General features: G+C 43.5%; 1 protein-coding gene across 4 annotated transcripts in view; it reads left to right on the forward strand.

Moving 5' to 3' along the window:
* LOC104642870 (BDNF/NT-3 growth factors receptor-like) overlaps positions 1-26,513 on the forward strand; it is a 281,490-nt gene that overhangs the window by 11,484 nt on the left and 243,493 nt on the right. For 3 of the 4 annotated variants that reach the window (XM_075738915.1, XM_075738916.1, XM_075738919.1), the window contains exons 3-4: positions 20,886-20,960; positions 21,179-21,250. In XM_075738915.1, coding sequence (XP_075595030.1) covers positions 20,886-20,960; positions 21,179-21,250 — 147 coding nt within the window. The remainder of the gene's footprint in view (positions 1-20,885; positions 20,961-21,178; positions 21,251-26,513) is intronic. The other variant, XM_075738918.1, reaches the window with a different exon arrangement.

Raw genomic sequence — 26,513 nt, forward strand, 5'->3', positions numbered from 1 at the left:
ATGAATATGTTGAATAAGACCAGACCAAGCACTGACCTTTGGGGCACACCACTAAATACAGGCATCCAACTAGACTCTGTGCTGCTTATCATAACCCTCTGGGCTCTGCCATTCAGCCAGTTAGTTAGCCATGAATAATCATGGGTGGCATGGCATGTGGGAGAATATGGGCAGGTATCTAGAGAACTTCTCACCTCCAATGGTTTGGAACTTCACTCCTGAACAGACCTCTGATGAAGTGATAGAATATTTGAAAGGAAAACGCTGTGGCTTTTCCAAGGAGGCACAACTTACCGCACTGTGCTGGGCTCTCGCCAGTATCTACCAAACACTGGTCGATATTACACAGTGCCCTCAGGGGGAAGAGAGGGAAAACAGAGGGACAGGAACTGTGCCTAGCCCAACCCCGGCAACAGACACTGAGACTACTCTAACCCCAATGAGAGGCAGTGCAGCTGAACCAAAAAAACAACCCGTGCCTGTATCAGTCGCCCCTATACACAAGAAGAAATATACGAAAAATCAGTTCGCTTAGTAAGGGACGATGATGAACCAGGACCATTACGAGAACAGGAGGAAGAGCCAGAACCAGAGGTAATCACCCGATTGTATCCCTGAGTGAGTTGTGAGATATGCGAAAAGATTTCAGCCACGTTCCAGGTGAGCAGATCATTACTTGACTGCTCTGATGCTGGGATAACGGGGCCAGTAGCCTGGAATTAGAGGGTAGGGAAGCCAAACAGCTGGGATTCCTGTCTAGGGAAGGGGACATTGTCAAGGCTACTAGGGAAAAAGACACAAGCTATCAGCCTCTGGAGGTGACTCCTGTCAAGTTTGAAGGAAAGGTATCCTTTCAGTGAATATGTCATATGTCAGCCAGGCAAGTGGACCACCATGGAACGACATATCCAGTACCTGAGGGAATTAGCCATGCAGGAGATGGTTTATTATGATCCGGGCAACGCGCAGTTACCCACAGATCCTGATGAAGTCCAATGTACCCGACCCATGTGGCGGAAGTTTGTACGGAGCACACCATCATAGTATATATATGCAAATATTACTGATTTGCAGTAATGGACCGGAAAGGTGAGGAGGCACCAAGAGTGGATGAAGTGGCTGGCCAACTGCAGCAATACGAAGAAAATCTCTCTTCCTCCCTCTTTTTGGCTGTTCCAGGAGTTCCAGCAATTCAGAGAAGATATGTCCTATTCCCCACCTGTACGGATCGGTATCTCAGCTATTAGGAGTAAGTGTTCCTCTGCTCAAGAGAGAGGATATAGAGGGTATACACCACGAGGCACCCTGTGGTTTTACCAGCACGACCACTGAGAGAACATGAGGAAGTGGGATGGAAAGCCTACCTCAACCCTACGGGCATGAGTACGTGAGTTGCAAGGCAAAACAATCACAAAAGGGGATTCTTCCAGTTTCCAGCAGACAGTTCCCCAGAACAAGTAGAAGGCCTGATCATACTTATGATCCTCTTGAAGGGACTTGTAAGTCTTCTTTACAAGAAGTGAGTAGCAAATACGATGACCAGGATGAGAGGGGCCCTGCCTCCTGCCAGATGGAGGAAATGGAAAACCAGGTTTATAGGACTGTGTGGATCCGATGACCTGGCATGTCAGATCCACAAGAGTGGAAGACAGAGCAGACACCGACTTGGGGCACTCACAAAACCCCCGAGCCATGGTGGGGAACTGGGGGTGGTTAGAGCAATGGAAGCAGAGCAACTGGAAGTGCAGAGGCAAACCCATCTGGGCTGCCCCATCGTGGCAAGCTATTGCTGCCCCGCTAGAGAAGCTGGTTGTAAAAGTACGTGTTTTGAGTTTGTGTGGCAAGGTTTTGGTAGCGGGGGGGGGGGGGGGGAGGGGCTACAGGGGGGGCTTCTGCGAGAAGCTGCTAGAAGCTTCCCCTGTGTCTGATAGAGCCAATGCCAGCCAGCTCCAAGATGGACACACTGCTGGCCAAGGCCAAGCCAATCAGCGCCTCTGTGATAACATATTTAAGAAGGAAAAAAAAAACAGTTAGAGAGAGCTTTTGCAGCCAGAGAGAGGAGTGAGAAGATGTCAGAAACTTTGCAGACACCAAGGTCAGTGCAGAAGGAGGGGGAGGAGGTGCTCCAGGCACCGGAGCAGAGATCCCCCTGCAGCCCATGGTGAAGACCGTGGTGAGGCAGGCTGTCCCCCTGCAGCCATCCATGGACGATGATGGAGAGCAGATATCCACCTGCAGCCCGTGGAGGACCCCATGCCAGAGCAGGTGGAGACACGCCCGAAGGAGGCTGTGACCCCGTGGGAAGTCCGTGCTGGAGCAAGCTCCTGGCAGGACCTGTGGACCCATGGAGAGAGGAGCCTATGCCAGAGCAGGTTTGCTGGCAGGACTTGTGACCCCGTGGGGGACCCCACGCTGGAGCAGTCTGCTCCTGAAGGTCTGCACCCCGTAGGAGAGAACTACACTGGAGCAGTTTGTGAAGAACTGTAGCCCGTGGGAAGGACTCACATTGGAGAAGATCGTGAAGGACTGTCTCCTGTGAGAGGGTCCCCACGCTGGAGCAGGGGAAGAGTGTGAGGAGTCCTCCCCCTGAGGAGGAAGGACCGGCAGAGACAACGTGTCATGAACTGACCACAACCCCCATTCCTGGTCCCCCTGCACTGCAGCAGGGGGAGTAGGTACAAATTGGGAAGAAGAGAGGGGTGGGGGAAGGTTTTTTTAAGATTTGGGTTTATTTCTCATTGCTCTACTCTGTTTTGCTTGATAATAAATTATCTGATTTTTTCATTTTCTAAGTTAAGTCTGTTTTGACTGTGACGGTAATTGGTGAACGATCTCTCTGTGTCCTTATCTCGACACACGAGCTTTTTTTTATACTTTTTCTCCCCTGTCTAGTGAAGGAGGGGGGAGTGATAGAGTGGCTCTGGTGGGCACCTGGCCTCTAGCCAGGGTCAACACACCACAGTACGTCATGTAGATGCCGACGTACCCAAGAGTCGGGCCGCTGAGGAACATCAAAACAACCAGCAGGTGGATCAGGCTGCTAAGATTGAAGTGGCTCAGGTGGATTTGGACTGGCAGCGTAAGGGTGAATTATTTATAGCTTGCTGGGCCCATGACACCTCAGGTCATCAAGGAAGAGATGCAATGTATAGATGGGCTCATAATTGAGGGGCGGACTTAACCGTGGACGCTATTGCACAGGTTATCCATGAATGTGAAACATGTGCTGCAATCAAGCAATCCAAGCGGGTAAAGCCTCTGTGGTATGGAGGACAATGGCTGAAATATAAATATGGGGAGGCCTGGCAGACTGACTGCATCACACTCCCACAAACCCATCAAGGCAAGTGCCATGTGCTTACAATGGTGGAAACAATGACCATATGACTGGAAGCATATCCTGTGCCCCATGCCACTGCCCAGAACACTATCCTGGGCCTTGAAAAGCAATTCCTGTGGTGACATGGCACCCCAGAAAGAATTGAGTCAGACACCTGGGCCAAAGAGCATGGCATTGAGTGGGTGTATCACATACCCTATCATAGAATCATACAATGGTTTGGGTTGGAAGGGACCTCAAAGATCATCCAGTTCCAAACCCCCTGCCATGGGCAGGGACACTCTTCACTAGACTAGGTTGCCCAAAGCTCCATCCAACCTGGCCTTAAACACTTCCAGGGATGGGGCATCCACAACATCTCTGGGCAACCTGTTCCAGTGCCTCACCACCCTCACAGCAAAGAATTTCTTTCTAACATCTAATCTAAATCGACCCTCCTTCAGCTTAAAACCATTACCCCTTGTCCTGTCACTACACTCCCTGATAAACAGTCCCTCTCCATCTTTCCTGTAGGCCCCCTTCAGGTACTGGTAAGCTGCAGTTAGGTGTCCCTGGAGCCTTCTTTTCTCCAGGCTGAACAACCCCAACTCTCTCAGCCTGTCCTCATAGGAGAGGTGCTCCAGCCCTCTGATCAGATTCGTGGCCCTCCTCTGGACTTTCTCCAACAGCTTCATGTCTCTCTTGTCCTGGGGCCCCCAGAGCTGGATGCAGTACTCCAGGTGGGGTCTCACAAGAGCAGAGTAGAGGGGCAGGATCACCTCCCTCGACCTGCTGGTCACACTTCTTTTGATGCACCCCAGGATACAATTGGCTTTCTGGGCTGCAAGCACACACTGCCGGCTCATGTTGAGCTTCTCATCAATCAATACCCCCAAGTCCTTCTCCTCAGGGCTGCTTTCAATCCATTTCAATGGATTCAATCCATCCTTTTCAATCCATCATGCGCCAGCCTCTGGGAAAATCGAACGAGGCAATGGACTGCTAAAGACTACACTGAGAGCAATGGGTGGTGGGACTTTCAAACATTGGGACACACATTTCGCAAAGGCCACCTGGTTAGTTAACACTAGGGGATCTACCAATTGAACGGGCCCTGCCCAATTAAAAGTTTTATGTACTGTATAATCCCATCTGTGGGATTGCTTTTGCTCAAGGACCTGGATGCACTTGGCGGGTAATTCAGAAGGATGGGACTGTGTGATGTATACCTCAAGAGGATTTGATTTTGGGTGAGAATAGCCAATGATTTAAATTGTATGTTGATTACTGCATGCTACTGCATATCATCACTACTACAAATGCTTTATGCTGCATCAATGGTATTACAGTAAGAACCACCCAGATTATTGAAGAATGAACTTGATAAAACCGAACAAGGTGCAGAGGTGATGAAACCAGAACTGGCTTCAGCAAGAAGCGTCCAGCAACTTCCTCCAGACTGATATCTTCAACCCACAGACCATGAGCATGGACTGCGCCACATATAAATATAGAAGGTAAAGGCAGGGACTGGGAGAATGAAGAACCACCCACTGTAGGAGAAGATCAGGTTCGAGAATATCTACGGAACCTGAAGGTGCACAAATCCATGGGACCTGATGAGATGCATCCATGGGTCTTGAGGGAAGTGGCAGGTGAAGTGGCCAGGCCACTCGCCATCATATTTGAGAAGTCCTGGCAGTCTGGTGAAGTTCCCACTGACTGGAAGAGGGGGAACATAACCCCCATTTTTAAGAAGGGATAAAAGGAAGACCCAGGGAACTACAGGCCGGTCAGTCTCACCTCCGTGCCTGGCAAGATCATGGAGCAGATCCTCCTGGAGACTATGCTCAGGCACATGGAAAATAAGGAGGTGATTGGTGACAGCCAGCACGGCTTCACTAAGGGCAAATCGTGCCTGACAAATTTGGTGGCTTTCTGTGACAGGCTTACAACATTGGTGGACAAGGGAAAAGTGACAGACGTCATCTACCTGGACTTGTGCAAGGCATTTGACACTGTCCTGCACGACATCCCTGTCTCTCAATTGGAGAGACATGGATTCGATGAATGGACCACTCGGTGGATAAGGAACTGGCTGGATGGTCACACTCAAAGAGTTGTGGTCATGGCTCAATGTCCAAGTGGAGATCAGTGACGAGTGGCATTCCTCAGGGGTCGGTACTGGGACTGGCACTGTTCAACATCTTTGTCAGAGACATGGACAGTGGGATCGAGTGTACCCTCAGCAAGTTTGCCGACGACACCAAGCTGTGTGGTGTGGTCGACACGCTGGAGGGAAGGGATGCCATCCAGAGGGACCTTGACAGGCTGGAGAGGTGGGCCCGTGCGAACCGCATGAAGTTCAACAAGGCCAAGGGCAAGGTCCTGCATGTGGGTCAGAGCAATCCCAAGCACGACTATAGGCTGGGCGAGGAATGGATTGAAAGCAGCCCTGAGGAGAAGGACTTGGGGGTATTGATTGATGAGAAGCTCAACAGGTGATCCTGCCCCTCTACTCTGCTCTTGTGAGACCCCACCTGGAGTACTGCATCCAGCTCTGGGGGCCCCAGGACAAGAAAGACATGGAGCTGTTGGGGCGAGTCCAGAGGAGGGCCACGAAGCTGATCAGAGGGCTGGAGCACCTCTCCTATGAGGACAGGCTGAGAGAGTTGGGGTTGTTCAGCCTGGAGAAAAGAAGGCTCCGGGGAGACCTAATTGCGGCTTACCAGTACCTGAAGGGGGCCTACAGGCAAGATGGTGAGGGACTGTTTATCAGGGAGTGTAGTGCCAGGACAAGGGGTAATGGGTTTAAGCTGAAGGAGGGTCGATTTAGATTAGATGTTAGGAAGAAATTCTTTACTGTGAGGGTGGTGAGGTACTGGAACAGGTTGCCCAGAGAGGTTGTGGATGCCCCATCCCTGGAAGTGTTGAAGGCCAGGTTGGATGGAGCTTTGGGCAACCTAGTCTAGTGAAGAGTGTCCCTGCCCATGGCAGTGGGTTTGGAACTGGATGATCTTTGAGCTCCCTTCCAACCCAAACCATTCTATGGTTCTATATATCAGCTACGAACTCCGGATGCCGCACATAACAATCCAGCATCACACACCATCTCCCCTTCCCTGAGAGACTGTTATGACAGATGGGGCCTGAAGTCATGGATTAAATGAACTCAGCAGACGTTTTATAGGGATGTCAGATAGGCTAAGGGAATGATATCTGTGTGTATATATCAAAAGACAGGAAAAGTAATGGTGATTAATTGCAGTGGATTGGGAAGTACAGGACCTGGGCATAACGTAGATGGAATGGAATAATGGGTGGATACTGTCCTGGTTTCAGCTGAGATGATAATTAATTTTCTTCCTAGCAGGTGATGTAGTGCTGTGTTTTGCATTTAGGATGAAAATAATATTGCTAATACACTGATGTTTTTAGTTGTTGCCTAGCAGTTAAGGGCTTTTCAGCTTCTCATACTGGCGTGCCAAAGAGAAGGCAAGGGACACCGAAGAAGCTGGGAGAGGACACAGCCAGGACTGCTAACCCAAACTGTCCAAAGGGATATTGCATACCAAACGACATCATATTCTGTATATAACTGGGTGGTGGGCCGGGAGGCTGTCCCACTCGAGGACTCGCTATCACCTTCATGTGGTGAGAAATTGTGCTGTTCATCACTTGTTTTGTATATTCTATTATTATTATTATTTTATTATTACTATTATTTTTGTCTTCATTTTCTGTCCTATTAAACTGTCATTACCTCTACCCACATGTTTTACCTTTTTTTTTCCTTTTCAATTCTCTCACCCATCCCACTGGGAGCAGGGGGGAAGTGAGCAAATGGCTATGTGGTTGTTTTAGCTGCCTGCCAGATTTAACCATAACAGCTCTCCTACTAGGACCAGTTCTGTTAACTTCTATGTGGCTAACTATGCAGTGTACTTAAGCATATGCCAAAGTATTTTCAAGTTCAGGGTGGTAGCAACCTACATATATTTTGAATACTGTATATGCCTCATATTTATTTATATGTTTTCAGAAAAGTTTGAACTTTTCACATTAGGTTCAAATACATTTGCAAACATTTTGAATTTGCACAAATCCATATATGGTATAAAGATGCGAAAGTGGAAATATATTAGTTCTGGATAGAACTTTTGGGGTTTTTTTCCGCATGAGACATCACTGCAGATTCTGAGACATATTCGTGTGCAGTGGCTGTCTTGTTGCCCAAAGCCCATGTGTTTTGTAGGGTATGGACCTAGATGGCACAGCTACAGAAATAGTTACCACTTGTCCTGGAGGTGGGAGGGGGTGGAAGAAAGATTGTTTTGATCTTCCCTGCCCTGAACATTTCTTGCAACTCCCCATGGCATTCATGTCTGCGTGGAGACAGGGCAGTCATTCCCTCCTCTTCCATATGCTTTTATGTGCATTTTTTGCCTGCTGTACAGCACTTTGCATCTTATTATGATTTTTAATAAACAGTTTATCTTGAAGCAGTTTTGCTCTCCACAGTTGGTATCTAAAGTGAAAGGTTTAGGAGATGACAACCCTAAGGAGTTGTAGTTATCATTGAACTGGCAGCTCACTCTGATGTAATTCACCCATCCTGAGGATTGGGGGAATGCTGGAAGGTGTGTAGATTGGAGGAATTATGAAAGGTGTGTGCAGCAGTGTTCCATAATTAGGAAAACCATAAGGATAAACAGACCGAAGGATGAGAAAAACAGAACATTTTACTGTGTCTCCCATTGCAAGGGACAATTTCCCAGAAATTAACTTGACCAAGCAGACGTATATGAAAACCTATGGAAACAGTGGCAGCAATATGTCAGTCAGCATGAGTATTAGAAATGCTCTGGGTAGTGACAAATGTGCAGAAAGTGTCATAAACACATCATTATGCTAAAATATGCAATGCAAGCAAGAAACTGCTTGTATTAAGCCAAGAATGGGATTCCTCAAGTGAAGGTGAAGTGCTGATTTAGGAATACTAGTGGAAGAAGCTATAAATTAAAAAGACTGGCCAATTAAAATGAGCAAGAATGGACTATACAGAACAGAGAATGGAATGGAAATAAATGTGATAACAGAAAGTGAAATAGGGAACTGTAAAGAGCACATAAATGTGGAAGAATAAAGAGTGCCTCTGAAATGCTTTAACAGAGGAGCAATTTTAATGCTGTTGAAATGTTCTCCAATAATGTGTCAGTTAAGTATAAATGGTAAAATAGGTATTGATATGCAGAAGGTGGCAACCTGTTCTGGGCCTAGAAAGCCGAGGTAATGGTATCATTTGAAGAACAGAAAAATATGTACAAAGTGAGTTCTCTATTTAATAATTGCAGAGAAAAAAAGAATGGAGACTATGACCATATGTAGAGTCTTCAGATAAATAAAACCAGAAAAAGGAACATTTTTGCTGGCTTATGGAAAGGAGAATGTTGTTTGAGATGTCAGGAGTCAAGTTATTCAGCAAATTTAATGCATTAACAGGATATAGATGAATTTTCCTGGATAGATAGCTTTAAGCTTTGCAGTTTCAGTCCATCATTTGGAAGTACTACCTCTTAATCTGTTTGGCTTGAGGTATATTGCATGCAATGAATGAAACAATGGAAAGTGTAGCAGGTATGGACATATGTCTTGATTCAGTGAATATCAGAAAAGACTGAAGAGTATTTAACATTACAGGAGATAATAATTTTTAACTGAACAAAGCTACTTATTAATGTCAAACAGTGGAAATAATATACTTGGGAGGAAGACTGGTTTCAGAGGGAATTTCTGCGGGAATTTCTTCTGTTGAATCAAAGAGTCAGGGAATACTGAATGTATCAAAACTTGAAGATAGGAAAAGGACTTAAATGTTGTAAAGCACACTGAATTACGTCAGCAAGTACTTATCTAACTCTTAAGATATCCCTTCTACAAAGTCACTGCTTGAACATGAGTGCCTGGGAAAAAAAGAATTCAAAGGTTTCGACATCAACCAAGATGCTTTAATGTTTTGATTCACTGAAAGACCTGAAAAGATGTGTCTAAGGGATGGTTAGGATCAGTCTTACTGCACTGTTATGGAACTGATGTTTTGTCAGTCTTATTTGCATGAAGGCCAGTGACAGCTACAGAGGTGGTGTATGCAAATGTTGAAAAAGAGACATTGTGTTACTAGTCTCTGAAAAGTCATCGCACTAGGTGACTCTATAGGAGAAAGAATTGTCACATATATTTCTTTGCATTTATTCATTCCTTGAAGACATCCTTTCTTCCTAGCAAGCCAAATTTAAAAGAAAATTTTTAAACTCTTATGTCTACTCTCTGTCAAGAACTAATAAACAGCCACATTCATTGCTCTCCTTTTGTATGTTTATTTAATGTGTGATTTTTTTTGTGTATATATTATAAAGGGTCCATACAGGAATTTAAGCCCCTTCCTGACAGTCTGCAGAGATTATTTCATACGCAGTGGGGGAAATGTGTTTTGTAGAAAAGTATAAGGCCAGCATTTAAGATATGCCTTTATAAATAAATTCTTTATTGTCTGGACAGCTGATAGTTCTTTCTGACTATATCAAGGGGTATCACCATTTCCCAAAAATCTTTGCTAAGGAAAAGCTAGACTATAGCTGTCACCTGTGCTCTGGAGAAATGTTAAGAATTGATGTCTTGGTGAAATATCAAACATATGAACTTCATGGAGCTCGGGGGGTGGTGGTGACAGGAATGAAGATCCTAATGGAGAAAATAGGCAAATAAGCTTTGCATTAATTCTGGGGAAAGTAATTCTGAAAGTGTTGCTTGAGGACATGATTCACAAATCTGGAGAGCTGCATGAAATGTCTTGAGAGTTAGCTTGATTTGGTATGCTGCTACTTGAAAAGAACAGAACACACACCTTCAAGCCAAACCAGAGACATAAGTAAGCCTAAGGGTGCATTACATTTCATATTCCCATTTTCTAAATATAGCAACTGTTTTCTTAAATTCTGCATTGTGGTCATATTAATTTATTTTTACTTTTGCCTTAATGTTTGCATACTGTAAGGAGTGAACTAAGGTTAACTGGCAAACCATGGGCTTTCCATTTCCCAGGGAGTTGCAGTCTTAAGCAAGAGTATGGATCCGCTCCTGCAGTGTCAAAACAAGACTGGGATCTCCACTTAATTCCAGCTTTCTCCTGCTTTAAGATGGTGGATTGGTGCTAATTGTTCAGAATGTCAGCTTTGGAGAAGCAATTCCCAATAGCATCTGCATGCTACTAATTGGATACTACTAATTGGACAATCATAGCATCGTGGCATGGAGCAGAATGACTCCTGGTGTCTCCTTGCAGTTGAAACAGCCACAGATAAGAATAGGGAGTTCTGGAAGCTAACTATAATCTGTGACCTTGGCCTTTGTTCCAGATAGCCCTGAACAGTACCTTTTCTGAATGTGGGATATATGTACTGAAGAATTTGCTCCAAAAAAGTGTGTGTCAGTGGTTGCAAAGAAAGGTCCAAGACTTAATTCTATCAGCTCTAGAACTGATATACTGGCATATGGAAAGCTACCTCCCATAGTCTTCTGTGACTAATGGTTAAATACTCTAAATGGGAGTATGACTTTAAGGACTGTGGCAGGTTGACCTTGGCTGGATGCCAGGTGCCCACCAAGCCACTCTCTCACTCCCCCCCCTCAACAAGACAGGGAGGGGAGAAAAATAAGATGGAAAAAACCCCTCGTGGGTCAAGATAAAGGCAGTTTAATAAAGCAAAAGCAAAAGGTCGCGCATGGAAGCAAAGGAAAAACAAAAGATTTATCCTCTACTTCCCATCAGTAGGCGATGTCCGGCCACTTCCCGGGAAGCAGGGCTTCAGTATGTGTAGCAGTTGCTCTGGAAGACAAATGTTGTAAATAATGAATGCGCCCTCTTCCTCCTCCTTTCTCTTAGCTTTTATTGCTGAGCAGATGTCATATGGTATGGAATATCCCTTTGGTCAATTGGGGTCAGCTGTCCTGGCTGTGTCCCCTCCCAAGATCTTGCCCACCCCCAGCCTACCTGTGAGGGGAGAGAATGTTGGAGAGACAGCCTTGATGCTGTGCATAACGAAAACACTGGTGTGTTATCAACACCTTGCTAGCTACCAATACACAGCACAGCACCATGAGGGCTGCAATGGGAAAAATTAACTCCATCCCAGCCAGACCAAATACAGTGGCAATCAGTTTTCTACTCTTTGTGAAATAAAAAATGATTTACAGTTTAAAAAAAGTGAAAACAAACTCAAAAAAGCCCCCACAGGACTTCTGAGAATTTGTCAGGAGATGCTGCATAGCCAAAGAGTCGAGCATCTGTTTGTAAAATTGCTTAATTCTAGGCAAGTCCACAGTGGGCTAACTGGAGACTCTGACTCTTTTCTGACTTATGGAATATTTTGTTTCTTGATGTTGGCCTTCTGAAATCTGGGACTGATGATACCAGATCAAGACAATAAAATAAACCAAAGTGGAATAGGACTGAGCATGTATATCTGTAAAGAACTTGCTGCTAGCATAGGTATCTACATTATGCTCATTAGCCTGCTGTTAGAGAATCTGTCCTGCGAGAGCTTCGTCCTACATATAAAAATTTCTTTCTTGAGTGGATATTATATCATTGGTCCCTACATCTGTCTGAAACCGGAATTCCTGATATGCAAAGTTATATAGTTCTATATTTTCAAACTATGTGAGTTCACACCCCTTGAGCTTTATTTTATGTTTGATTTTGTCATGAAAATTTCGCAACCAGCCCGTGCCAACTGAGGAGAGAATTACAAGAGTGTGAGGTGTCCCATTCAAATTGGGACACCCCAAATGTGGTTTTACACAGGGTTCTTATACCTTTCAAGCATTCAGGTACAACGCGATATGATCAGTCACTACTTAACACACACACACACACTACTGTTTTGCAAAGCAACTATAATTCTATGGTGTCATCATCCATCTGCTTCTTTCTTGATCTAGATATCCCTGGAGTCGGTCTTGCTGCAGTCCCTTATCTATAATGCCAGATAATGGAAGGGTTTCACAAAAGTGTTAGAGGGGCTAGGATGCTGGCGTGATCTCAGTAGTCCAGGGGTAACTTTTCTTCTTTGTGGATGGCTTTAAGATTCTGAGAAACAAAGGTCCCTATCTTTGAGGTGGGGGCTGTCCTCCTCCTTGCAGTGAGCTGGAGCCCTTTAGTTATGCTGAATGGTTATGCAGTATACAATGTAAAATATATATCTCTTAAAAAGATAATATAATTTCATACTATTAAGATTAATTGGTATAATAGTTAGGGAATGATAATTTCCTAACAGTTTCAGCGGGACTGCAAATGAAATCCATTTGAATCTGCTAAGTTCAAATATTTTGTCCAGCCTACACATTTTTCATGATTTTGATACATAACCATAAATCAGCCCAAGTGTGCTGAAAATGTCTGTAAGCTTTAGCATATCTTTTGGTGAACTTCGTTTGATATTTGAGTTTGTCATAAAAAACAGCACTAGGGAATTTTGCAGTGTTTAATTGTGGATGTTGCATAAAGCTCTCACAGTAGTGTAGACTAGGGACATATGTGACTTGTCATTAAATGGTAATTCATCTACTGACAGTTCAATGTCTGGAGTGTGCTGCCTTTTTCCCTAAAGATCTGGTGAAAAAATAACTCAGAATAAAAAGATTTCCTACAGTTCAGAAACATTTTACTAGGGAATGTTTATTAATTTTCAGAACATTTTTCCCCCTAGCTTTATGAATCAGGGCTAAACATATAATTGATTCATTTTTTTGGAGTGTTAAGAAAATATTTTTCACATAAAGGGAGTTTTCTGGCAACAGAAATATTTCTGGAGAAAATTACAGTGTTGTTTGCTTACCTCTATGTCATTGATACTAGCATGTGGCTGGTTTTCCAATATAGCTCCAAATGGAGTAGTATACCTTAATATATGTAAATCCAGAGAAAATAGAGAAAATCAAATATGTTAGGAAGACATAGTTCTGCTGATCAAATGTTTTCAGTTTAAGAAAATGGACATGTCAGATTTGAAAGTTCAGAGTGAAATCTTCTTTTGAGCTGTTGAAGCACAAAAGAATCTAAACTGTTTTAAAGTATAGAAATGGCTTTCATTTCATGCTTTCATAATTCAAAAAGTTGTTTCACTGACTTTGTGCAGTTTTTTACATGTGTAATGCACGAAAATGAAGACCACTCTCTTAAAAAAGTTATTTGAAAGAGTTAAATCTTCTACTATAGGATTTTAAAATATTGTGGTGGGTTGACCCTGGCTGGGGCCAGGTGCCCACCAGAGCTGCTCTATCACTCCCCTCATTCACTAGACAGGGGAGAAAAAGTATAATGAAAAGCTTATGGGTCGAGATAAGGACAGGGAGAGATCACTGACTAATTATCGTTACGAGCAAAACAGACTGAACTTAGAGAGGAAATTCATCTAATTTATTACCAAGCAAAACAGAGTAGAGGAATGAAAAATAAAATCAAATCTTAAAACACCTCCCCCCACCCCTCCCATCTTCCCGGGCTCAACTTCACTCCTGGCTTCAACCTCCTCCCCCCTCAGCAGCACAGGGGGATGGGGAATGGGGGTTACGGTCAATTCGTCACATGTTGTTTCTGCCGCTTCTTCATCCTCAAGGGGAGGAATCCTCACGCTCTTCCCCTGCTCCAGCATGGAGACCCTCTCACAGGAGACAGTCCTTAACGAACTTCTCCAGTGTGAGTCTCTCCCACGGGCTACAGTCCTTCATGAACTGCTCCATTGTGGGTCTCTCCCACGGGGTGCAGACCTTCAGGAGCAGACTGCTCCAGCGTGGGTCCCCCACAGGGGTCACAAGTCCTGTCAGCAAACCTGCTCTGGCATGGGCTCCTCTCTCCACGGATCCACAGGTCCTGCCAGGAGCTTGCTCCAGCACGGACTTCCCACGGGGTCACAGCCTCCTTCAGGTGCCTCCACCTGCTTTGGCTTGGGGTCCTCCATGGGCTGCAGGTGGAATCTCTACACCCCCTCATCCTTCTTCCATGGGCTGCAGGGGGACAGCCTGCTTCACCATGGTCTTCACCACGGTCTTCACCACGGGCTGCAGGGGGATCTTGCTCCGGCGCCTGGAGCACCTCCTCCCCCTCCTTCTTCACTGACCTTGGTGTCTGCAGAGTTTCTTACATCTTCTCACTCCTCTCTCTGGCTGCAAAAAGCTCTCTCTGACTGTTTTTTTTTCCTTCTTAAATATATTATCACAGAGGCACTGATTGGCTTGGCCTTGGCCAGGGGCAGGTCCATCTTGGAGCCGGCTGGCATTGGCTCTATCAGACACAGGGGGAGCTTCTAGCAGCTTCTCACAGAAACCACCCCTGTAGCCCCACCCCCCGCTACCAAAACCTTGCCACGCAAACCCAACACAAATATCCTTTCCTGAATTTTGCAGAAGTGGTGAAATATGAATATGTGATATTATTCAATAGTTAAGTTGTTGAAGTGTGCTAGGTATAACAAGTATATAGGTTTCAATGTGCAGTCATTAGGTATATGATTCTGAATGCCTTTATGAGAATGAATCAGTAGTTTATGAAGGGGACATTAAATTAAAGGTACAAAAAATAGTTTACTGATGACTCACTGAAGGAAAGGCAAAATGCTATAGTATAATCAAGTGAATAGTATTGTAGACAGCTGAGGGTTTGGTTTAGAGGCAATAATTTGTGAGCTGATAAGTGTCATCCGATTGGGTAATAACATCCTGACAGATATCTGCAGTGTTACACTTCGTGGTGTTTAGTGGGAGTTCACAAACTCTTCATGTGACTTCAGCCAGCCACGAGTCAGGATGTTTTTCTTCTGTGCTACAAAAAAAAAAAGTTCTATTAAAGAACAGGCTGGATATTCTTAAGGACAGGCAGGCAAATTGCATTTCTCAGCACTACCCACTGCAAGTTGGAGCTTTTAGAGTATTAATGTTTGATGATAAATAACATCAAGGTAGAGCAGTTGTGAAGAAGGTAACAACAGACTTCACTTAGAGAAGAGTTTTTATTTTAAACCTCTCTTTAAATTAAACAAAAGAATAGCTTCCCTTTGAAGTGCACAGCCATTGTACTTCTTTCTTTCTCACTGATGTGAAAGAGCTGCAAAGATTTAACTTTAAAAAAGATTTGTTCAGCAAGTAAGGAAGCATAGGAGAACCTGACCTACTTGTTGTAATCTATATCTGTCTACTCCAGGGATTTCCAACTGTGTAAAATTTGCTTTACTGTTATGTTCTGTACTAAGTGGGTGGTATACAAATATATTGAATAACAGTTATTATTTTGAGTAGTTTATAGTTGCACTTAGACAAAATTTCTTCTGAGTCCCTACTTGAAGTACAGTTATGGAAAGTCAGAAATCATTCACCATAAGCAGCCTAGTACTAGCTCAGAGTAAAGTGTAGAACTTTCTTTTTGTTATTATTTTTTTAAGGGATGCAATAAGAGAAAGATAGGGAAGGAAAGATTATGAAATTAGGTTGCTTCGTCATTCCAAGTGTTTTCCCTTTGGTTTGTTCCCTAATGGACCAATACTGATTTTTTAATGTTTATTTTTATTTTTTTATAGATGGTCTGCTCATACTCAGATCTTAATCTGGTGTAAATTGTGGTAGCTTCATTAACTTCAGTAGAGCTGAGCTCTTTTACACTGGTTGAGGTTTACCACAGAATGTAATACACTAATATATTTCTATGTGACACTGTAAGTTATGTCAGTTTTGTAGCTTCTCATAGTGGGAGGTTCTAGTTAAATGTTTTTATGCTTAAAATTGCAATGTCAGATTTGGATTTGTGATAAATGTGTTTAAGTGATGGAGCTAGGTTATGGTAGTGCTTGTCAGAGAATTGTTGATGGCTACTATAAACTGGTTGCTCAGTTTCTTCTCTTTTACTCTTCTGAGTCCCGTCTCCCTCTGTGTTTCTCTGTCAGTTTTCCTTCATTCCTGGTCTTCTGCATTTGTCCTGTCTCCTTAGGGTCTTGCAGGGTGCTCATTGTTTGAATGTTGAGAACAGAGTGAGGAAGATACTTTTTGCATAACTTTATTTTAGCATTATGAGGTCTAAGTGACAGATGAGACAATTAAATCCCCTGCAAATTCAGATGCAGTAAGATCATCCACTTACAGGATTCTCAAATGGAAGGCCCGATAGCCTTTACTAGACTTCTTAATTGTTTTTACTTGGCAAAATGCATAAATCAAACAATAAATGGGAGACTTTGTTACCTAGGATATGGAGAAGACTGAGGTACTCACTCACTCAATGACTTTTTCGCCTACAGTCTTAACCAGCAATGACTCTAGCTATACCACCCAAGTAACAGAAGGCAAAGGCAGGGACTGGGAGAATGCAGAACCGCCCACTGTAGGAGATCAGGCTCAAGAATATCTAAAGGAACCTGGAGGTGCACAAGTCCATGGGACCTGACGAGATGCAACCATGGGTCTTGAGGGAACTGGCAGGTGAAGTGGCCAGGCCACTTGCCATCACATTTGAGAAGTCCTGGCAGTCCAGTTCTCACTGACTGGAAGAGGGGGAACATAACCCCCATTTTTAAGAAGGGAAAAAAGGAAGACCCAGGGAGCTACAGGCCAGTCAGTCTCACCTCCATGCCTGGAAAGATCATAGAGCAGACCCTCCTGGAGACTATGCTCAGGCACATGGAAAATAAGGAGGTGATTGATTGGTGACAGCCAGCACGGCTTCACTAAGGGCAAATCATGCCTGACAAATTTGATGGCCTTCTATGATGGGGCTACAGTGTTGGTGGATAAGGGAAGGGCAACTGACGTCATCTACCTGGACTTGTGCAAGGCATTTGACACTGTCCCACATGACATCCCTGTCTCTGAATTGGAGAAACATGGATTCGATGGATGGACCACTCGGTGGATAAGGAATTGGCTGGATGGTAACACTCAAAGAGTTGTCCAAGTGGAGATCAGTAACGAGTGGCGTCCCTCAGGGGTCAGTACTGGGACCGGCACTGTTCAACATCTTTGTTGGTGACATGGACAGTGGGATCGAGCAAGTTTGCCGACAACACCAAGCTGTGTGGTGTGGTCGACACGCTGGAGGGAAGGGATGCCATCCAGAGGGACCTTGACAGGCTGGAGAGGTGGTCCCATGCGAACCGCATGAAGTTCAACAAGGCCAAGTGCAAGGTCCTGCACGTGGGTCAGGGCAATCCCAAGCACGACTATAGGCTGGGCGAGGAATGGATTGAAAGCAGCCCTGAGGAGAAGGACTTGGGGGTATTGATTGATGAGAAGCTCAACAAGAGCTGGCAGTGTGCACTTGCAGCCCAGAAAGCCAATTGTATCCTGGGGTGCATCAGAAACAGCATGTCCAGCAGGTCGAGGGAGGTGATTCTGCCCCTCTACTCCGCTCTTGTGAGACCCCACCTGGAGTACTGCATCTAGCTCTGGGGGCCCCAGTACAGGAGAGACATGGAGCTGTTGGAGAAAGTCCAGAGGAGGGCCACGAAGCTGATCAGAGGGCTGGAGCACCTCTCCTATGAGGACAGGCTGAGAGTTGGGATTGTTCAGCCTGGAGAAAAGAAGGCTCCAGGGAGACCTTATAGCCGCCTTCCAGTACCTGAAGGAGTCCTACAAGAAAGATGGAGAGGGACTTTCTACAAGGGCACATAATGATAGGATGAGAGTAATGGCTTTAAACTGAAAGAGGGTCGATTTAGATTAGATTTTAGAAAGAAATTCTTTACTGTGAGGGTGCTGAGGCACTGGAACAGGTTGCCCAGAGAGGTTGTGGAGGCCCCATCCCTGGAAGTGTTCAAGGCCAGGTTGGATGAGGCTTTGGGCAACGTGGTCTAGTGGCGGGTGTCCCTGCCTGCAGCAGGGGGATTGGAACTAGATGATCTTTGAGGTCCCTTCCAACCCAAACCATTCTATGATTCTATGATTTTATGATTCTATGATTCTATGAAATGAAAAATAGATTAATAAACCCCAAGAGATCAAATAAAATTTATTTAAAAATCCAACAAAGGGCATTTAACTTACAGTGGGTGCCCCATGTTAATCTAAGAACCTCTGCAGAGCAGTCATTGTTTTCATATGATGGTGTGATAATGTGTTTTGTCCAGTATCACGTGTTGTCTTTTGTCTGCCTTTATTTTTCCCAAGAGGCAATGAATCCTGTTAGGGGAATTTTTTTGCTTTTCCTGGTGCTCGGCAAGACCGTAGTTTAAGTCACCTTTGCAGCTTGGAGGGAAGCACACCCCACCTCTTGAGATTCTCAAGCTTCTGTTGGGATGTGGGCACACAAAAGATTTCTCTAAAACACCAGCTATGGTAGATTTTACTGTCTTTGGGAAAATGATACACTTTCTTCTCCAATTCACCAGAGTTACTTTAAATAGAAGAAACACTTAAAGTGAAAACAAGTTTTACTCTCGGAACATAAATACTCCTGTTTATGAAAATGTACTGTATTGTGGCTTTGCTTAATTCTGGATGCTTATGAAAATACAAATGAATCTCATTTTCAGTTTGTCTGTGACTGGGGTTATCTTTTGAAATGTATGAACTCTTTGACAAGGTGATTTCCCACAGCAGACTTATGTTTCTGCTCATAAGGTCAGTTGAATTACACTTTCCTCTGATTCTTCCTTCCCGGACAGCATGATATGCATTGTGAAACTTTTTTCTGCCTATAGTAGAGATAATCTATGTATCATCCCATGTATTATCTGTACAACATTTTAATTTCCAATCTGTGGGATGTCACTGATCATTCATAGATCTTGCATGGTAATAATACAAAAGACTAGCTTGCATGCCCACATCTTTTTGGAGTTCAAGCAGAAATTCATGGTATGTGAGAGGACTGACAGTACTTTGGTCTGTTATGACAGTTTCTCTTCTCTATTTCCACTTGTGTATGTAATATAATGAAGTGTAGCTTCCCTTTCTTCTGTTTTCCTATTGCCACACCTTATAAAATAAAACTAACTATTTTGGGAAAAGGAGAAAATTAATTTAATGAGTGATTAAGTTAAGAACAAAATAAGGGAAATAAGACGAGAGCAGCCCCCTCAAATGTAAATGGGAGCAACTCTGCTACTACCATGAAAGTTGACCCTTTTCCTGTTGTAAAACCCATGAAGCAGTGTCCTGGAAAACAGTGACACTGTAATGCAGCTTTATTTATTGTGTCTTCAGGGTGACTTCTTTCCTTGAACTCGTTTCCCCTGTGCAAAACTCAGCTGTTCCTCCTCCAGCCCCATACCACAGTAATAAATGATGAAGAAGATTTTAATGAGCACTTTTGCTCTGCAGGTGCTTTAACTAGAGCTCAGTATTAATTGCATGTGGTGGGTTGACCTTGGCTTGCCGCTAGGTGCTCACGAAGCTGCTCTATCGCTCTCCCTCTTCAACAGGACAAGGGGAAAAAAGTATGATGAAAAGCTCATGGGTCAAGATAAGGACAGGGAGATCACTCAGCAATTACTGTCACAGGCAAAACAGCCTGACTTGGGGAAATTAATTTAAATTATCACAAATCATATCAGAGGAGGATAATGAGAAATAAGAACAAATCTAAAAAAAACCACCTTCCCTCCACCCCTCCCTTCTTCCCAGGCTCAACTTCACTCCCCACTTCTCTACCTCCTCCCTCTGAGTGGCACATGAGGATGGGGAATGAGGTTAATGGTCAGTTCATAACGCTTTGTCTCTGCCACTCCTTCCTCCTCACACTCTTCCCCTGCTCCAGTGTGGGGTCCCTCCCATGGGAGACAGTCCTTCACAAAATGCTCCAGTGTGGGTCCTTCCCACGAGCTGCAGGCCTTCAAGAACTGCTCCAGCATGGGCCCTTTCCATGGGGTACAGTCCTTCAGGAACAGACTGCTTCCACAGGTCCTGCCAGAAGACTTGCTCCTGCATGGGCTGTCCATGGGGTCACAGCTTCCTTCAGGACACATCCACCTGCTCTGGTGTGGGGTCCTCCACGGGCTACAGGATGGATATCTGCTCCACCGTGATCCTGTATGGGCTGTAGGGGGAACAACCTGCGTCACCATGGTCTTTACCACGTGCCTCAGGGGAATCTCTGCTCTGGCACCTGGACCACCTCTTCCCCCTCCTTATTCACTGACCTTGGTATCTGCATGGTTGTTTCTCTCAAATTTTTCTTGCTCCTCTCTCCCAGTTGCTGTTGTGCAGCAGTTTTTACTCCTTCTTAAATATGTTATCACAGAGGAGCCACCAGTGTCACTGATTCGCTCAGGTTTAGCCAGCAGTGGGTCCATCTTGGAGACAGGTGAAACTAGCTTTGTCCAACATGGGGGCAGCTTCTGACATCTTCTCACAGAAGCCGCCCCTGCAGCCCCTCCTTCTACCAAAACCTTGCCACATAAACCAAATACAGTGCAATATGTCAGCAATCACTGCCAGCTTGCAGACTTCACTGCTGACTTCTGATCAATCAAAGCCATGGAAGGAGCCACTTTCTGACTTTGTTTTTTGTCTTTTTCAACAGTTACATCACAAACCAGCAGAAATTCGAAAGTATCAATGACAATGAAGTTGGATTTTATGTTGGACTTAAAAATCTGTGAGTATATGGGATAATTATATTTCTTTATTTCTCTTGCAGAAGCATTTACGGACCTCATGAGAGAGTAGGGCTAACTTTCTGCATTATAGAAGATAGCTGTAGAGCTTGCAGTTCAGCCTAGTTGATATTTCATCCACATTCTTATTTTAAACATTATCATTATTCTTTCCATTGTATTTTAAATGAACTGTTCTAAGTTTTATATACTTTCACAGGACTGTGGTGGATTCAGGCTTAAGGTTTGTGTCCCATCAGGCATTTGTGAAAAACGTCAACCTACAATACATGTGAGTAAGGATAGCTTCTGTCTTCTAAGTTAAAACCTTCCAATCCTTGTTAATTCCCTTCTCTCTCTTCCTGTTTCCTTAATATAAAATGTTTTAACTTCTAATGGCCTCCTGTCATTAATGGGCATGAAATAGGACATGTATGATAAGGAATTGGTAGATCATAAGAACATAATGTGGAATGGCAAAAAGACCCATCCAGCTCATTATCCTGTCTTTAACAGTGGTCGCTGGCTGTGTCTCTTTTATTAAGTAGTGGAGCACAAAGGAGTGCATCTTTCTGCTGAGTCATTTGCTGGTGAGAGTATGATGTCCACACTATATGCATCACACTCAGTGACATGGCTTTGACTTTGGACTATCTCTAGTCTGATTCAGTGGGCTGAACATGTTTTAGCAGCTAGAAGTGCATTTGATCCATGCATGGAGCACATCTTCTAATCTAGTTTGACTAGTTTACATGCCCCGAGACTACCATGCCTGTGAACATAAGTCTTGTAAGTAAGGATAATCAGAAGATTCACTTCAGCTCAATTCTGAGCTGAACTGATGCACCCAAAGCAGAGTATAAGAATGCGATTATTTTCCCACCCAATTGCACTGTGCAGTTCATGAACTTTGGGAAACAGAGTTGGTGCCGGTACAACTTTGTGACTGTTTTTCTAGATTACTTACAGTTTAGATTTAGCAAAAAGTACAGTGAAAAATTATCAGTTAGAAAGATTTTGTGGGGGGTTTTTAGTTTAAATACATATCCCTGAAAGACTGTAGTGCCTTTCAGTGGGATGGACATAGAGTAACTCATTCCTGCTGCTTACATGGAAAATTGTGGTTCCAGTCCTACAAAATATTGAGATCATGCGTGGGGCTCACTGTTTTAGCCAAGTATTCAAGTGTGTGTTTAAGTCCATACATCTTTTTTAGATATGTTTATCACTTAATTAAACACTTGCTTTTATTAAAGTTCTAATGAGATCAAGAAGATGAAGGCCAAGCTTCAGGCTTGTAAGATGCCTAAATGCTTTCTTGTAATATGGAAGAATTGTTGAATTGGGTTTAGGACTGATTGCTTTGTTAATAAAATGAACTCACTTTCTGCACCTGTGTTTTCTGAGGAATAGCAATTAGTTCATGTAAAGAAGTGGGCATGAATATCTGAATTTGCCTACACAGTAATTGCTATCCTTAATGTGGAACAAACACTGTAAGAACATGAACCAGATCTCACTGGCCTATGAGGGTTACATATTACTTCATATAGTCCTTAATAAAGTAAATATTGCTTTTACTATAATCAGTTGGTGAGTCAGGCAAATATCTTCCAGAATGAGTTTGTGTGTCTACCTATGTGTAAATTTCCCAGTGAATTATTGTTGTATAAGATGAAATTGCATAAAGTCAAGTGTATATGCACTGACTGTGGAAATGCACAATGAGAAATTATTGACTAAAAGTGACACAGTTGCAGAGAAATGTTTAGTGACTATATTGAAACAGAATCTCAGCATGATGCAACAGAAAAAAGCAAATTCAGTCTGTGATCAGAAGTAATTTTGTGTTAGACTTCTGCATTTTTTCCCCATTACTTTAACTTCTGGGAAGGCATATATTGGAATACTGTATACACATTAGGACACCAGATCTACCCATCTAGAAAGATATTTGAGAAGAGCAACAGAGCTATAAGGAGTTTGTAAAGCAAATAATTTCAGGATAGGCAGAGAAGGCTGAGTTTGTTCAATTTAGTAAAGAAAAGAGTGCAAAAGAATATACATCTTCAGATTTTTAAAAGGAAAGTGATTAAGAAGAGGAGAACAATCACGTTTTCTCCATGACCATGAGGATAGGAAATAATGAGTTTAATTTGTAACAAGATAGATATTTGGAAAACCTTCCCAGTTGTATGGGCAAGTAGACACTGCAAAAAATGAGAGAGTTGGTGGGATCATCTTCATAGTCTTTTTTGCCTGGTTCCTTAAGAAAATGAGGCTCATGCAGTCAGAAAGTGTCTTCGTCCCCAGTGGTTGATTCTAACCAAAACTGATATAGGTATAGGTTTTGTGAAAATTGGCCATTGGGCAGAACATAGCGTTGTCCCAAAACTGGGGGTTCATTTACCCGGTCAGTGTGCAATACACCAATATACACACAGAGCAGAGGTATTTTATTGCATATTTGCACAGATATGGGTGTCTGTCCCAAGACAGCACACCAAAGCTCCAAATCAGTGGTTATTTATACATAAAACATTAACATATTCATCTTTCTAATACCTATGCATTGTTATTCTATTAAATGATTGGTTTAGATTTCTTTGCCTAGCATGCTAACTAGAACACATGCTCAGTTCTTTTCTCCGCCTTTATCTTTTGAGTAGGTGGTATAATTTGGGGACGTGGTCAATGGGTCGATGGTCACAATTCCCCCTGCCGGAATTACCTTTCTTCTAGTTTCCCATTTCTTTTGGCAAGTCCAAATAGTTCTTCATGGTTTACTGACTGAACTAGTAATATATCAGTTAAACTTCAGGTTTTAACAATCACAACCTACTTATCAGACAGAGGTACATTATTTAGATATTTCTTGTCTGGCCTTAGACCAGGAATGGAATACATATCTGTTGGCATGCAGGCTTTTTTAGAACTCTAGTTCATGAAACTGCTTGTTAGAAACAAGCTGACTGAAATCTGTTACATTGATGGTACATGCAATACTGATTCAGAAGAAGGTTATGAACTAGGAGCTTCTCCAGTCTGATACTATGGTTTCTTTGCTGAGGAATTAGTAATCATAGCAGACGCAGGATAAGCCCAGATAAGACTGAAAATAGTAAGTGGCACCACCTTCTCTATATATATGTGACAAAGCAGTTAGTATGGAGACATTTTTTTGCCTAGACTGATCTATTATCCCTGCAAAAAATGCTTTTGTTTGTTTTCACTGGAAAGTCTTGATGCATGTTAAAATGTTTCTGAAAACCCTGGTAAATCATTGTTTCTTGTCATCAGCAATAAAACTCCTGTTGACTGCAATGGGAATGAAATACAAATGCTGTTGTGGTTGTGATAGTGAAAACTATTAAAAGCTAAAATAATTTTGCTTTCCCAGAGTGACTTCTGAGTATAGATCCTTGAGAAGTCTTACATTTTATTTTAAAACATTAATTTGTCATTATTTCATAAAGAAAACAGAAGCTCCAGCCACTTTTCTGAAGACTAATGCAACTGTATGAGCTTTAATTTTGCTAGTGATACTATTACAGTTTTCTTTTTCTTACATGAGAAGTCTTTTAATGTAGTTAAGAAGCTTTATTATAAGAATATAGCATTCATTTTATGAATCATATAAGAATATAGAATTATAAGGAACCTATTAACACACATTTCCTTAACCCTTTTCTTTGTCATTACCTTTTCTCAGCCAAACCTCTGTAACCCAAATATCTTCCTAGAGTTATGTATGATGACAAGACTTGAATAAAATATAAACAATAGAAAGACAAATGCTCCAATAGATACCACTTAAATGTAATTAATAGCCTTGCTCATCTAATTCTGCTATTCTTATTGACCTCAGATTCAAATTAGTCAACAGACACAGCTATTAAACAGTCCTAGTTTAGTAGTGCTGTAATTTATAAGATCATCTGCTGCTAAAAGTAATTTTAAAAGACCTGATTAATACACATGCATGGTATTCTGTCAATACCTTTAAATACAGAAATAAATTTCACAGCAAGTGTGTATTTCTTAAAACATTAAAAAATAGTTATTGTTATGTACCAGGCTGTGTATAATTGCATCGCTGAATCATAGATTCGTATACATTGTATACTTACAGCTCTAGGTATTAGAAAGCAAGCTCACTACCGTGGACTTCAGGAGAGCAGACTTTGTCCTCTTCAGGGATCTGCTTGGTAGAATACCACGTGACAAAGCCCTGGAGGGAAGAGGGGCCCAAGACAGCTGGCTAATATTCAAGGGTCACCTCCTCCAAGCTCAGGAGCAATGCATCCCTACAAAGAGGAAGTCAGGCAAAAACACCAAGAGGCCCCCATGGATGAACAAGGAGCTCCTGGGCAAAGTCAAACAAAAAAAGGAAGCCTACAGAGGGTGGAAGCAAGGGCAGGTAGCCTGGGAGGAATACAGAGAAACTGTCCGAGCAGCCAGGGATCAGGTTAGGAAAGCCAAAGCCCTGATAGAAATTAGTCTGGCCAGGGACGTCAAGGACAACAAGAAAAGCTTCTATAGGTATGTTAGTGATAAAAGGAGGATGAGGGAAAATGTGGGCCCCCTCTGGAATGAAACAAGAGACCTAGTTACCCAGGATATGGAGAAGGCTGAGGTCCTCAACAACTTCTTTGCCTCAGTCTTCACTGGCAAGTGCTTGAGCCACACTGCCCAGGTGTGCACAGAAGGCAGGGACTGGGAGAATGCAGAACCGCCCACTGTAGGAGAAGATCAGGTTCGAGAATATCTAAGGAACCTGAAGGTGCACAAGTCCATGGGACCTGAGGAGATGTAACCATGGGTCTTGAGGGAACTGGTGGATGAAGTGGCCAGGCCACTCGCCATCATATTTGAGAAGTCCTGGCAGTCCAGTGAAGTTCCCGCTGACTGGAAGAGGGGGAACATAACCCCAATTTTTAAGAAGGGAAAAAAGGAAGACCCAGGGAACTACAGGCCGGTCAGTCTCACCTCCGTGCCTGGCAAGATCATAGAGCAGATCCTCCTGGAGACTATGCTCAGGCACATGGAAAATAAGGAGGTGATTGGTGACAGCCAGCACGGCTTCACTAAGGGCAAATCATGCCTGACAAATTTGGTGGCCTTCTATGATGGGATTACAGTGTTGGTGGACAAGGGAAGGGCAGCTGACATCATCTACCTGGAGTTGTGCAAGGCATTTGACATGGTCCCGCATGACATCCCTGTCTCTCAATTGGAGAGACATGGATTCGATGGATGGACCACTCAGTGGATAAGGAATTGGCTGGATGGTAACACTCAAAGAGTTGTCCAAGTGGAGATCAGTAACGAGTGGCGTCCCTCAGGGGTCAGTACTGGGACCGGCACTGTTCAACATCTTTGTCGGCAACATGGACAGCGGGATCGAGTGCACCCTCAGCAAATTTGCCGACGACACCAAGCTGTGTGCTGTGGTCGACACGCTGGAGGGAAGGGATGCCATCCAGAGGGACCTTGACAGGCTGGAGAGGTGGGCCCGTGTGAACCGCATGAAGTTCAACAAGGCCAAGTGCAAG

The sequence above is a fragment of the Balearica regulorum genome, chromosome W (assembly GCF_011004875.1).
Source record: "Balearica regulorum gibbericeps isolate bBalReg1 chromosome W, bBalReg1.pri, whole genome shotgun sequence".
Classification (NCBI taxonomy): domain Eukaryota; kingdom Metazoa; phylum Chordata; class Aves; order Gruiformes; family Gruidae; genus Balearica; species Balearica regulorum.